Consider the following 15,369-nt stretch of genomic DNA (forward strand, 5'->3'; position numbering starts at 1 on the left):
AGACCCTGTCCTGGTCTGCAGAAACCAGCCCCAGAACGTATTCTGTTAGAGATGGTGTTGGTAAATCCACTGGTCTGGTCTATGGAGGGAGGAGGAGAGGAATGAAATGGCGGTGTGGCTGAGGGAGGGAGGGAGGGAGGGAGGGAGGGAGGGAGGGAGGGAGAATCAGAATCACATTTGGTCGAAAAAACGGACTGTTGTCAGGAATGAGGCCTGCCTGCAAAAACACCAATTTATATCCCTCTCTCTCCCTCCCTCCACAGAATGCATTTCTCTCTCTAGCTGTCTCTCTCTCTCTATTTCTCTCTCTGCTTCTCTCTCTCTTTTTCCCCTTTTCTCTCTCCCTCCTCCGCTGGCTTCTCCCTGCTTCTCCCAGACAGTGTGTGAGCCAAAGCTCCAGTCGCTCCTTTATGAACATGATATTCATGATGGCCTCCCCTGGTGTCCATGTCTCACACAGCCTGAAGACCATGTCTCTCTGCCTGTCTGTCTGTCTGTCTGTCTGTCTGGCATCTCAACTCAGCAGTGATTATTATCTTTTTTATTATTAATTATGAATTATTAAAACCTGTCTGTGTTGCCTGAGAGCTCTGATGCTCTTTAAACATGAAATCATCAGAGGCGCTTAGTGGCGTAGCACACTAATGCGCTTACCCTGTAATCGCAAGGTTCTTGGTTTGATTCCGACCCTCGACCTATCCTGCATGTCATCCCTCCTCTCTCTCCCTCCTTCCTGTCAATCTCTACTGTCTCTATCCCAATAAAGCAGAAGTGCCCTAAAAACATATTTAAAAAAACCCAACATGAAATCATCATCATCATCATCACACCTAGACAGTCAGCTGGAACTGAGAGGTCACATGATGAACAACACTTGTGTCAACAACAACGTGGGTGACGTTGTGGTGTCGTTGCCTAGGTGACGGAGCAGCAGCGGAGGCTGACCAGGAAGGAACAGGTGATCAGCTCTCTGAGGCAGAGCCTCTCGGCCAATCAGGACGTCTCCTATGACGGCGTCTTCCTCTGGAGGCTGACGGACCTCCGACACAAGATGGAGGAGGCCGCGGCCGGCCGCCACAACAACCTCTACTCCCCAGGTACTGCCTTTGACCTCCCTCTGACCTCTGACCTCCCAATGACCTCTGACAGACTACAGGTACATCCTCCCTAAGTATTGGAAAGTGGAAGCATTTTATTTTCAGCTTTTTTTTTCTCTTTTTTTTTCAGATTTTCAGCTTTTTTTTTAAATATTATTATTTGATAAACATCCCCTCCCTATTTTAGGGCTTCAAAAGTATTGGAAGAAATAATATAATGTCCAAATCAACCCCCGCCCTTTTCCCAGCCTTCTACACAGCCAGGTACGGGTTCAAGGTGTGTATGCGTCTGTACTTGAACGGGGACGGCGTGGGAAAGGGAAGTCACATCTCTCTGTTCTTCGTCATCATGAAGGGAGAGTTTGACCCGCTGCTCTCCTGGCCTTTCAAACACAAGGTAAGAACAGGAGGACTCCTCTCCTCTCCTCTCCTCTCCTCTCCTCTCCTCTCCTCTCCTCTCCTCTCCTCTCCTCTCCTCTCTCCTCTCCTCTCCTCTCCTCCTCTCCTCTCCTCTCCTCTCCTCTCCTCTCTCCTCCTCTCCTCTCCTCCTCAAATCAAATCAAATCAAAGTGTATTTATCATACATAGAATCCAGCCGTAGACAAGCTCCTCAACAATGCAACAACAATGACTAAGTTATTAAATATTGTTCTAATAATGAGATGATCGCTCCCTCCTCCTCAGGTCACCTTCTTCCTGATGGATCAGAACAACAGAGAACATGTGATCGACGCCTTCCGTCCTGACCTCACTTCCTCTTCCTTCCAGCGGCCGATGGCGGACATGAACGTGGCAAGCGGCTGCCCGCTGTTCTGCCCCCTGGCCAAGCTCCGCCCCCTGGCCAGGCTCCTCCCCTCGCAGAGACACGCCTACTGCCGCGATGACACCATGTTCATCAAGTGTGTGGTCGACACCTCCTGAACACTTGGACACACACACACCTCCTGAACATCTGGACACACACACACACCTCCTGAACACCTGGACACATACACACACACCTCCCGAACACCTGGACACACACACACACACCTCCTGAACACCTGGACACACACACACCTCCTGAACACCTGGACACACACACACACACACACACCTCCTGAACACCTGGACACATACACACACACACACACACACACACACACGCACCCGAACACCTGGACACACACACACACCTCCTGAACACCTGGACACACACACACACCTCCTGAACACCTGGACACACACACATCTGAATACACACACCTGAACACCTGGACACACACACACACACATCTGAACACACACCTGAACACCTGGACACACACACCTCCTGAAAACCTGGACACGCACACATACCTGAACACCTGGACACACACACACACACCTCCTGAACACCTGGACACACACACATCTGAACACACACACCTCCTGAACACCTGGACACACACACACACACCTCCTGGACACACACACACACACACACCTGAACACACACACACACACCTCCTGAACACCTGGACACACACAAACACACACACGCATCTGAACACACACACTTGAACCTGGATTCTATAAATACACTTCTGTATGGATTTTATGTTTAATATTTGTTTATTTAAAGAATCTGATCAGAGGAACAGGGCAGCATCAACAGTATGATGTGAGTTTGTGAATCCTGAGTTCTTCAGGAGAAAGATTCAACATCAGCAAGTGAAGCAAAATAAAAAAAGACAGTGACATAAAATGTCAAAAAATATGATTTGTGATCTTGTCTTGTTGTTGTTGTTGTTATTATTGTTATTAGATGTGGTAACATTGATATAATTAATTATTATTGTTGTTGATAATGCTGATATTATGGTAATTATCATCATTACGAAGAACAAGAATTTCCAGATAACTTTAGGGATTGAAAATGTGAAAACAAATATTGTACTATTTTCTAAAAACGAACTGAACTTATTCCAACTGATCTCATGATGTTTGAGCTAGAACTGATCCAGTCAGCTTCCTGTGTGATGATGATGATGATGATGATGATGGTGATGATGGTGATGATGATGATGATGATGATGATGATGATGATGATGATGATGATGATGATGATGATGTTATGGTAATTACATAAGGACAAACCTACATGATTCGCGGGAAAAAGTGAAAAATGGCGACTGGCATAGTTTGAACTTTAGCGCCTGTAGAGTCAGGAGAGAGAGTTCAGCAGGCTGGAGCCGAGGCTGGTCGCGGCGGTAAGAGACACGATTCACTTTCTACATTTTCACGTCGCTTTTCTCTCTCAAGCTTTCAGCCGATAACCTCTCCTGTCTGTCCTCTCCAGCCGATAACCTCTCCTGTCTGTCCTCTCCAGCCGATAACCTCTCCTGTCTGTCCTCTCCACCGTGCTGCTGCTGGCTTCACACGGGCACACTGGAACCGTTCTTCGCCACTATTCATATTCCATATCTGAATATTTTTGCACAAATCAGCAGCGGGTTGTTGATACGGACAACTCAGGTTGTGTGTGTGTGTGTGTGTGTGTGTGTGTGTGTGTGTGTGTGTGTGTGTGTGTGTGTGTGTTTGGAGGAGTTTAGCTGTCAGCAGAAGCTGCCGAAAGTAGTTTGATAAGAGCTGCAAGTTTGCTTATATGCGACAAGTATGTGTGTGTAATGTTAAGACGTCCCGTATTCATATTAGTTTGTTGAGACGATAATGATATGATATGATATGATATGATATGATATGCTGATGCTGGTTATAGAAGACAGCTATCGTCTTCCTGTTCGGTGACTGGACGACAGGCACCAGAAGAGCTTTCCAGTGAAACCAGTGACTGGTGGGACTGGTGTGTGACTGGTGGGGACCTGTGGTGACTGGTGTGGGACTGGTGTGTGACTGGTGTGGACTGGTGGTGACTGGTGTGGGACTGGTGTGTAACTGGTGGGACTGGTGGGGACTGGTGTGTGACTGGTGTGACTGGTGGGGACTGGTGTGTGACTGGTGTGGACTGGTGGTGACTGGTGTGGGACTGGTGGTGACTGGTGGGGACTGGTGGGGACTGGTGAGGACTGGTGGGGACTGATGGTGACTGGTGTGGGACTGGTGGGGACTGGTGAGGACTGATGGTGACTGGTGTGGGACTGATGGTGACTGGTGTGGGACTGGTGGGGACTGATGGTGACTGGTGTGGGACTGGTGGGGACTGGTGAGGACTGATGGTGACTGGTGTGGGACTGGTGGGGACTGGTGAGGACTGATGGTGACTGGTGTGGGACTGGTGGGGACTGGTGAGGACTGATGGTGACTGGTGTGGGACTGGTGGGGACTGATGGTGACTGGTGTGGGACTGGTGGGGACTGATGGTGACTGGTGTGGGACTGGTGGGGACTGGCATGTTAACAACATCTCAGTAATTCACTTCCAGACTTGACTTTATTAACTAGCTCGTCTCCTGCGACAGCAGTCAGCTAGCTAACGCTGCTACCAAGCTAACGCTGCTACCAAGCTAACGCTGCTACCAAGCTAACGGTGCTACCAAGCTAACGGTGCTACCAAGCTAACGGTGCTACCAAGCTAACGGTGCTACCAAGCTAACGGTATCACTGTTATCAACCTGCTGACGGTCCTGCGACAGCAGCCAGCTAGCTAACATGTTACCCGGGACCTGGTTACCGTCAGTCACCTCACACGGTCCGGCGGAGGGACACGTCTGCGACTGGGTTCAACAACCCTAACTCCCCCGTTAACCCCGTTATCCCCGTTAACCCCGTTATCCCCGTTAACCCCGTTATCCCCGTGTAGCTAACAGTCTCTGCCACATATGAGTCACAGCCGGAGAGGCTGCGGTCGTCTGGGCGGTTTGACTCCTCAGCCGTCCTGCTGCTAGCGCACACGGCTAACATCCTGCTAGCGCACACGGCTAACGGACACTAGCTGGGACAACTCTCACAGGCCCTGAGCAAACACTATAGGCCTCCAGTACATCACACACACACACACACACACACACACACACACACACACACACACACACACACACACACACACATACATACATACATAGACAGAGAACTGAGGAGCTAGCTTAGCCGAAGCATTTCATGACACCATCTACAGCTGTATTCTGTCTATATGACAAATAAACTTTATTTAATCCTTCCATCCTACTGACATGTACTCAGGATATAAAGTCCCAGTTCTGAGTGTATTAACTGGTGTGCTAACTAGTGTCTGTCTCTGTCACCAGGAAGAGTTCTAGAGACAGACAGACAGAGAGAGTGCAGTATGCTGGAGTCTGCCTACAGAGATGAGTTCTGCAGCTCGCAGGCTGGAGGTTTCTGCAGCTCAGAGCCTGAGGACCTGCAGCCGCAGCCCAAGTGCAGCCCTCAGAAGAGAGGGCGGAGCAGTGTGCTGGAGAGCAGCCTGACCATTGGCCAGTACGTCCTCTGCTGCTGGTCTGACGGCCTCTACTACCTGGGGAAGATTCAGAGGGTACGTCTCTCCAGGACACGCCCACCACTCAGGGGAGGCTGGTGGAGGTAGAAATCGGAGGACGGGCTCATTGTAATGCATGGAATGGAATGAGGTTAAGGTTAAGGTTAGTGTGCTAACCCTAACCCTAGCATTCCTCATTTCATTCTATGCATTACAATGAGCCCGTCCTCCGATTTCTACCTCCACCAGCCTCCCCTGCGCACTACTGTCAGCCAAAATGTTGCTCAGTATTTTACAGAAATACAAATTCTAATGAATAATTTGCTCAGTAATGACTTGATAAAGCTGTTATTACACAGTGTGTGTTTGTGTGTGTGTGTGTGTGTGTGTGTGTGTGTGTGTGTGTGTGTGTGTGTGTGTGCTCTCCCAGGTCAGTCCCTCCAAGCAGAGCTGCTTCGTCACATTTGAAGACAACTCCAAGTTCTGGGTCCTCTGGAAGGACATCCAACATGGTGGGTGGAGACAGGGTCAGAGGTCAGGAGACAGGGGTAGGGGTCATGAGACAGGGTCAGGGGTCACGACACAGGGTCAGGGGTCAAGGGACAGGATTTAGGGTTGGGGACAGGGTTAGAATCAAGGGTCTTGATCAGGGTCTGGATGGCAGGTGGTGGTGTTAGGGTAGATGTTAGGTGGGATACCTGGGATGACCCTACCCTTAACCCTAAACCTAACTTTACCCTTTACCCCTTACCCCTTACCCTAACCGTTTTAAATCTCTACTTCAGTGGGGTGATGTCAGAGTTAGGTCTGTTACAAACCACCAGACACGTCTGGATCAGTCAGTTATTCCACATCCTCAGAGGATTCTGTCTGCTGACAAGCTGCTAATCTACCCTACCCTAGCCCTAACCCTACCCTAGCCCTAACCCTAGCCCTGACTCTAGCCCTGACCCTAACCCTAGCCCTGACCCTAGCCCTAACCCTAGCCCTGACCCTAGCCCTGACCCTAACCCTACCCTAGCCCTGACCCTAGCCCTAACCCTAACCCTACCCTAGCCCTGACCCAGGCCTGACCCTAGCCCTGACCCTAGCCCTAACCCTAGCCCTAACCCTAGCCCTGACCCTAGCCCTGACCCTAGCCCTAACCCTAACCCTACCCTACCCTAGCCCTGACCCTAGCCCTGACCCTAGCCCTAACCCTAGCCCTGACCCTAACCCTAACCCTAGCCCTGACCCTAACCCTGACCCTAACCCTGACCCTGACTCGTTAAAGCCCTCATCCATAAGTGCACTCATCTTATGTTTGTCGTCATTTAGACGTTTTTATCAGAGAGACGATCAGTCAGAGAACCAACTCTACATCAGTCATCTGTCTCAGAGAACCAACTCTACATCAGTCATCTGTCTCAGAGAACCAACTCTACATCAGTCATCTGTCTCAGAACCAACTCTACATCAGTCATCAATCAGAGAACCAACTCTACATCAGTCATCAGTCAGAGAACCAACTCTACATCAGTCATCTGTCTCAGAACCAACTCTACATCAGTCATCTGTCTCAGAACCAACTCTACATCAGTCATCTGTCTCAGAGAACCAACTCTACATCAGTCATCTGTCTCAGAACCAACTCTACATCAGTCATCTGTCTCAGAGAACCAACTCTACATCAGTCATCTGTCTCAGAACCAACTCTACATCAGTCATCTGTCTCAGAACCAACTCTACATCAGTCATCTGTCTCAGAGAACCAACTCTACATCAGTCATCTGTCTCAGAGAACCAACTCTACATCAGTCATCTGTCTCAGAACCAACTCTACATCAGTCATCTGTCTCAGAACCAACTCTACATCAGTCATCTGTCTCAGAGAACCAACTCTACATCAGTCATCTGTCTCAGAACCAACTCTACATCAGTCATCTGTCTCAGAACCAACTCTACATCAGTCATCAGTCAGAGAACCAACTCTACATCAGTCATCAGTCAGAGAACCAACTCTACATCAGTCATCTGTCTCAGAGAACCAACTCTACATCAGTCATCTGTCTCAGAGAACCAACTCTACATCAGTCATTCCAAGTAAAACCTTCCAGAAGAACAAGTGACATCAGCAGTCACAGTGCTGGAGAAAGCAGAAACTTTATTATTATATATTTAAAAAAAGTTGAATTCAGTAGGACACTACCTCCTAGTTGGCGACTGGTTGTCTGATGTAGTTAAACCATCTTCTCATGGAGCCAGCTGTGTTTCCAAGTCTTCAGACTGATGACGACTCTTCTCTCTGATGAAGGACAGGATTCAGGGTTCGGCGAAGAACAGAAGAATGTTTCTGCGTCTCGCTGTGAACTTGGCGCCACTATGGAAACATGATTCTGAAAAACGTTCTGATGTTCCTCAGTGAATTCAGCGTTTTAGTGGTATTTTTTGTGCATTTTGACATGAATAACCGCAAGTCAGGTTTTGATGATGCTGTTCTAACATCCTGGGGAGAACGGTCATTGACAGTTTGAAGGTCATTGATGATTGACAGTTTGCTGTTCCTCAGCGGGCGTTCCGGGGGAGGAGCCGAAGTGTTCTGTATGTTCGGAGGCGGTCCTGGACTCCGACAACGAGATCCTCATCTGCGGCAAGTGCGGCATCGGTGAGTTACCATGGTTACCGTGGTTACCTGAAGACAGGAAGGGGTTGGCTACACAGGGTGGTTACAGCCACCAAACAGTCTGTAGCTAGTTAACTTCGGGGGTATTTCAGGGCGTAGCTAGTTAACTTCGGGGGTATTTCAGGGCGTAGCTAGTTAACTTCGGGGGTATTTCAGGGCGTAGCTAGTTAACTTCGGGGGTATTTCAGGGCGTAGCTAGTTAACTTCGGGGGTATTTCGGGGTATATAATTGGTGAGCGCAGATGGCGGGGAAGCACAGTAACCATGGTTACACTAAAGGTCACCCTGTTGCTGAAGAGAAGCTGGGGAGTTGTGTGAGTCATAGTGAGTCAGATGACTGTGTGTGTGTGTGTGTGTGTGTGTGTGTGTGTGTGTGTGTGTGTGTGTGTGTGTGTGTGTCTTCAGGAGGGTAAACCCAGGACTTTCCCAGGGTGCCTGTCACATACTTTACACACTTAACGGACATTAACCCCTCCCTCCTTGTGCTGACACAAACACACACACAGACACACACACACACCTTCCTTCTGAATCGGAGATGTTGGCTTTGAAGTTCCCTGAATGGAATTTTAGTTTTAGTTGAATACGTTTTACTATAGCCTGACTGGATGAAAATGATTGAAATTAAGTGTGGTGTGTGTGTGTGTGTGTGTGTGTGTGTGTGTAGGCTACCACCAGCTGTGCCACCTGCCCCAGGTAGAGAGCTCTGCTGATCAGTCTCCCTGGTTCTGCAGAAGGTGCATATTCGCCCTTGCTGTTCGGGTGAGTCAAATATGATATTGTTGCTGTGTGTCTGTGTGTGTGTGTCCGTGTGTGTGTGTGCGTGCATGTCTGTGTGTGTGTATGTGTCAGGCAGCTTCTGTAGTTGAGTAGTAGTAGTTATGTTACTGTTTAATTGTGACTTCATTGTTGTGTTGTTGAGGAGCTGACTGTCCTCAGGAGGATCTTACACGGTCTACAGCTGGATTCTGTCTAGATGACGGAATATGTGTGTGTGTGTGTGTGTGTGTGTGTGTGTGTAATTCGGTCCTCCTCAGAAAGGGGGCGCTCTGAAGAAGGGTCCTATAGCGAAGGCTCTGCAGGCGATGAAGCAGGTCCTGGCGTACAGCCCCGAGCAGCTGGACTGGGACTCTCTGCATCGGACCAATCACCAACAGTCTTACTGCTACTGTGGCGGACCAGGAGAGTGAGTGCATAGATACACACACACACACACACACACACACACACACACACACACACAGACAAACACACACACACACACACACAGATACACACACACACACAGATAGATTCACTACACATGTATACACACACACTATTGCATAGATACACACAGACACACACACACAGACAAACAGACAGAGAGATACACACACAGATACAATCGGAATCTGTCTATTCCAAGGTGGATGTTTAACTCTAGTGTGTGTATTTCTAGGTGGTAACTCTAGTGTGTGTATTTCTAGGTGGTAACTCTAGTGTGTGTATTTCTAGGTGGTAACTCTAGTGTGTGTATTTCTAGGTGGTATCTGAAGATGCTCCAGTGTTTCCGGTGTCAGCAGTGGTTCCATGAGGCCTGCATCCAATGTCTGCAAGAGAGCATGATGTTCGGAGACAGGTGATCATACACACACACACACACACACACCCTCACCCTGCAGACACACACACACACACCCTCACCCTGCAGACACACACACACACACACCCTCACCCTCCAGACACACACACACACACACACACACACACATACACCCTCACCCTCCAGACACACACACACACACACACAAACCCTGACATGCCAACATGGAGGATGATTGGCTGTTGGCACCTAGTGATGATCACATGACTGTTACTGTCAGTGTTCAGAATGTGCTGGTAGACACAGTACCTTCTAATCCCTCCCCTCCCGTCCCCTCCCCTCCCTCCCCTCTCCTCCCGTCCCCTCCCCTCTCCTCCCTCCCCTCTCCTCCCGTCTCCCCTCCCGTCCCGTCCCCTCCCCTCCCCTCCCTCCCCTCTCCTCTCCTCCCGTCCCCTCCCCTCCCGTCTCTCCTCCCCTCCCTCCCGTCCCCTCCCCTCCCTCCCCTCTCCTCCCGTCCCCTCCCCTCCCGTCTCCCCTCCCCTCCCCTCCTCCCCCCCTCTTCTCTTCTCCAGGTTCTACCTGTTCATCTGTTCAGTGTGTAATAAAGGAGTGGAGTACATCAAACGCCTGCCGCTACGATGGTAACACACACACACACACATATAACACACACACATATATAACACACACATAACACACACACATATATATATTATTTACAGAATCTGACCTGCTGAGGCTGTATCAGGGGAGGCTGGTGGAGGTAGAAATCGGAGGCCGGGCTCATTGTAATGAATGGCCTCCACCAGCCTCCACAGCTGCATACCTCCAGAATGGATGTAGGTCTATATGATTAAAGGGGTTGTTATTACTATGTTATTACCACATTATTACCGTGTTATTACTGCAGGGTGGATGTGGTGCACCTGGCGTTGTACAACCTGGGGGTCCAAAGTAAGAAGAAGTACTTTGAACTGGAAGAGATCCTGACCTTCGTCTCCAACAACTGGGAGCACTTCCAACTGGGCAAGGTCAGAACCACAACCATATAACAACCTTAGTCTGGTCAGAACCACAACCATATAACAACCTTAGTCTGGTCAGAACCACAACCATATAACAACCTTAGTCTGGTCAGAACCACAACCATATAACAACCTTAGTCTGGTCAGAACCACAACCATATAACAACCTTAGTCTGGTCAGAAGCACATATAACAACCTTAGTCTGGTCAGAACCACAACCATATAACAACCTTAGTCTGGTCAGAAGCACAACCATATAACAACCTTAGTCTGGTCAGAAGCACAACCATATAACAACCTTAGTCTGGTCAGAACCACAACCATATAACAACCTTAGTCTGGTCAGAACCACAACCATATAACAACCTTAGTCTGGTCAGAACCACAACCATATAACAACCTAGTATGATCAGAAGAACAACATTAATCCAATCATGATGGTTGATGTTGTTGTGGTCTTCAGCTCTCCAACACAGCGCCACCTGAGAGAGGACAGTACCTCCTGGATGCTCTCAACAACTACAAGAGCAAGTAAGACACACACACACACACACACACACACAGCTGTACACACACACACACAAACACGTACCCACAGCTTAACCTGTGTGTGTGTGTGTGTGTGTGTGTGTGTGTGTGTGTGTGTGTGTGTGTGTCCAGGTTCCTCTGTGGGAAGGAGATCAAGAAGAGGAAATGCATCTTCCGCCTGCGGACCCGCATGCCCCCGAACCCGCCCTCCAAACTGTTCCCTGAGCGGGCCCAGAACGAGGGGTGGAGGGGGAGGAGAGGAGGCAAGAACAGGTAAAACGAGGGATGGAGGGGCAGAAAGAGAGAGAGAGTAAAGAACTATTTGATCTAACACCAAACCACAGACTCCAAAAAGTAAGCCAAGCAAGACCCAGGGCCCAGTGGCTCCCTGGGAGGAAGAAACCTTGAGAGGAACCAGCCTCCTCTGGGTGACCAGGTGCTGTTGGGAGAAACTGACTGTCTCTTCTTCTCTAGTTCTCTGCCGGCGGAGAAGAGGAGGAAGAAGAGGTCAAAATGGCTGCTAGAAGACGCCATCCCTAACGTGAGGCCCCACCCCTTCTCTAGTCAAGTACCTGATTGGTTGTTTGTGGTGTGGAGTGATCTGATTGGCTGTTTGTGGTGAGGAGTGATCTGATTGGCTGTTTGTGGTGAGGAGTGATCTGATTGGCTGTTTGTTCAGAATGAGCTGACGTCTTCCTGGAGCACCAATCACCACATGGCGAACATCTTTGACTTCACCTTGGATGAACTACAGAGTTTAAAGAGGTACACACACACACACACACACACACACTCTCACCTTCACACACACTCACACCCTCTCACCCACACACCTGTGTGTCCCTACCCTTGGTCTTGACCCTCTACTGTGTGTATGTGTATGTGTGTGTGTGTGTGTGTGTGTGTGTGTGTGTGTGTGTGTGTGTGTGTGTTCTCAGCACCAGTTCAGGACGCACCTTCAGTCTGGACTTGGACTCTACTGATGCAGCGAGTACATCTGGATCAGCTACCACTAGTGTCTCCTACGACTTCAGGTACACACACACACACACACACACACACACACACTCACACTGTCCCCCCCCCCCCCCAGCATCATGTCACCTCTCTGTTATTTCATCCTGCTGTCTGTCTGTATTTATAGACATCAGGGCGTCATTACCGTACTGCTGCACTCTAGAGGACGGGGGTGTGTGTGTGTGTGTGTGTGTGTGTGTGTGTGTGTGTGTGTGTGTGTGTGTGTGGAGCACTAAGAGTTTGGTCCCTGCTGTTTGCCATGTTCAGTCTGTGAACGAGACATTGAGAAGTCAGCAGAGAGAGGGAGAGGGCGGAGGGAGGGAGGGAGGGGGGAGAGGGAGGGAGGGAGGGAGAGGGAGGAGGGGGAGAGGGAGGGAGGGAGGGGGGAGAGGGAGGAGGGAGGGAGGGAAAGGGGAGAGAGGAGGGAGGGACATGATGATGATGATGATGATGATGATGATGATATAGTGACCTGCAGCTCCCCCTGCTGGCTGATGTGTGGCAGGGTGAGAGTGGTCAGGTGATCAGATCAGACTGCTCTGACGGGGCTTCTCCCCCAACCAATCAACAGACGGGGGAGGTGGGACTTGCTGATGAAACGATCAAACACAACGTGGCTACGATCACATGACGCTGGCGGGCGGGCCCTGTGGTCTCTGTGAGATGTGTGGTTAACAGGTTAACAGGTTAGGAGGTTAACAGGTTTACCAGGAAGCACTGGTGTTTACATACTATTACTGTTGTCAAGACAGGATGATGTTGTTGATGATGATGATGATGATGTTGTCTCTGCAGGAAGAGCGTGGGCAGCCGTAAGAGGAAGTTCCCGACCGTTAACTACGCAACTCTCCCCGCCGCCAAGAAGGAACCGCCCCTGGTCGCCATGGACACGGACCTGGTCGCCATGGGCCTGCCCGGAGACGAGGAGGAGGAGGAGGAGCATTCTGGGATGCTGGAGGACCACGGCCACGCCTTCGACAGCCTCAGCGAGGATGACTCCTCCCTCTCCCTCCTCAAGTCGTCCATCACCAGCTACTTTGGCGCGGCCGGGCGGCTCACCTGCGGGGAGAGGTACCAGGTGCTGGCCCGCCGGGTCACGCCCGAGGGGAAGGTCCAGTACCTGCTGGAGTGGGAGGGGACCACGCCCTACTGACCACGCCCACTGCCCGCCCCCTACTCGGCTCAGCCAATCACAGCATAACTAGATTTTTTACTCGCTTAAAATGTTTGTGTTGCTTCTGTAGATGATACCCCTCTGTGTGTGTGTGTGTGTGTGTGTGTGTGTGTGTGTGTGAGAGAGAGAGAGAGAGAGAGAGTGAGAGACAGACAGACAGAGAGAGAGAGAGAGATTCACGCTAGCTAAGTAAGGCTTCAGAGGGGAAACTCTCCCTCCAGATTCTAACAGCAGTAGAAACACACACACACACACACACACACACACACACACAGACAGCATCTCCCCCTGAACCCAGCCCTCCACCTCCTCCTTACACTCACACACACACACACACACACACACACACAGCATCTCCCACTGTCCCCTGAACCTGACCAGGGTTCTGACCAGGGTTCTAGGGTTCTGACCAGGGTTCTAGGGTTCTGACCAGGGTTCCAGGGTTCTGACCGGGGGTCTAGGGTTCTGACCAGGGTTCCAGGGTTCTGACCGGGGGTCTAGGGTTCTGACCAGGGTTCCAGGGTTCTGACCGGGGGTCTAGGGTTCTGACCAGGGGTTCAGGGTTCTAACCAGGGGTCCAGGGTTCTGACCGGGGTTCTAGGGTTCTGACCGGGGGTCTAGGGTTCTGACCAGGGTTCTGTAGACTCAAAACTAGAAGTCAGAGTGTTGTTGTGATCACTACTGTACCTTCTGCTCTTTCAATATCCAAACATGTCTCTACACACACACACACACACACACACACACACACACCTACCTATACACACACACACCTACCTATACACACACATGCACATACCTACCCCCCTATAAACACACGCACACATGCGCGCACGCACACACACACTCGCACACGTGACGGACAGACAGACAGACAGACAGCTGTCGTCTCTGTTGGTTGGCTGTTAAACTTAAAAAGCTTCAACATTCCTTCATGCTGATTGGACCAACCTGTAACTATGAACATGCTTAAAGACAAACTGATCTGGAACCTTGTTTCTTCACCTTCCCTCTACGTTGCACTATTGACACATATCAGAAACTATGCAAGTATTGATGTTTCTAAATAACCAAATACTATTTACATAAATATTTTTAATTGATTTTTATATCACAATACAGACCAGAATCCAACTGCTGTATGCATATTATTATTATTATTATTATTATTAACAAACAAAATTTTAGACAATGTTTATTTTTTCCCCTTTTAGTATTTTGCAAACATTTATGCACTTACTACAAGTACAGCACGGCTGTATCTGCTCTGACAGACCAGAATATAAAACCATCACAACTCTGGAGTCTCCATTCTAAATGTCTGATGGACGATCTCTAATCCACGTCTCCATAACGCCATCAACGTTCTGACATTTGATTTCTAGTTGTATTTGAAATGAATACAAACCTGTTTAACGTTAGAGAGAGTATGATAGCTGTCATGTTACTGCCCTGAGCTGACAGTAAACCAGAGAGCTGACAGTAAACCAGAGTTAACGGTAAACCAGAGAGCTGACGGTAAACCAGAGAGCTGACGGTAAACCAGAGAGCTGACGGTAAACCAGAGAGCTGACGGTAGCGGTGAACAGACTCGTCAGTTCCAGTTTGCATCCATATCTTTTGTTTGTGAATCTTTGTTTGGTCTTTTGAATTGTAATAAAAAAACGTTTTGGAGAACTGTGTCTCAGCTTTCTTCTTGATGGTATTGTGAACTTAGTTATTTTTATTTATTAAATGTATAATTGTTATTATATTATGTGCATTGAATCTCTTTGGTTGTAGTTTAGTGAGATTCCATGCCAGGAATAACTAATACTGATGTTCAGCTCAGTGGTCGACGCCTGCATCTCTAATTCTGCTCAAGACT

At 49.3% G+C, this 15,369-nt stretch overlaps 2 protein-coding genes across 2 annotated transcripts in view; both read left to right on the forward strand.

Moving 5' to 3' along the window:
• The window catches only part of traf1 (TNF receptor-associated factor 1), a 7,694-nt gene extending 4,887 nt beyond the window's left edge, over positions 1-2,807 (forward strand). The window contains exons 8-10 of the mRNA XM_083674041.1: positions 920-1,097; positions 1,346-1,494; positions 1,782-2,807. Of these exons, the coding sequence (XP_083530167.1) occupies positions 920-1,097; positions 1,346-1,494; positions 1,782-2,018 (564 nt within the window). The 3' untranslated portion in view covers positions 2,019-2,807. The remainder of the gene's footprint in view (positions 1-919; positions 1,098-1,345; positions 1,495-1,781) is intronic.
• Positions 2,808-3,242: 435 nt separating this feature from the next.
• phf19 (PHD finger protein 19) lies at positions 3,243-15,162 on the forward strand. Its single transcript, XM_083673893.1, has 15 exons — positions 3,243-3,328; positions 5,323-5,567; positions 5,941-6,022; positions 8,059-8,154; positions 8,840-8,934; positions 9,210-9,358; positions 9,698-9,793; positions 10,330-10,398; positions 10,668-10,788; positions 11,247-11,314; positions 11,444-11,584; positions 11,786-11,852; positions 11,991-12,076; positions 12,250-12,345; positions 13,124-15,162. The coding sequence occupies exons 2-15, from the start codon at positions 5,361-5,363 to the stop codon at positions 13,479-13,481; spliced, it is 1,731 nt and encodes a 576-aa protein (XP_083530019.1). The 5' UTR covers positions 3,243-3,328; positions 5,323-5,360; the 3' UTR covers positions 13,482-15,162.
• The last annotated feature ends 207 nt before the right edge of the window (positions 15,163-15,369 follow it).

The sequence above is a fragment of the Argentina silus genome, assembly GCF_951799395.1.
Source record: "Argentina silus genome assembly, chromosome: 7".
In the NCBI taxonomy this organism is placed as follows: Eukaryota; Metazoa; Chordata; class Actinopteri; order Argentiniformes; family Argentinidae; genus Argentina; species Argentina silus.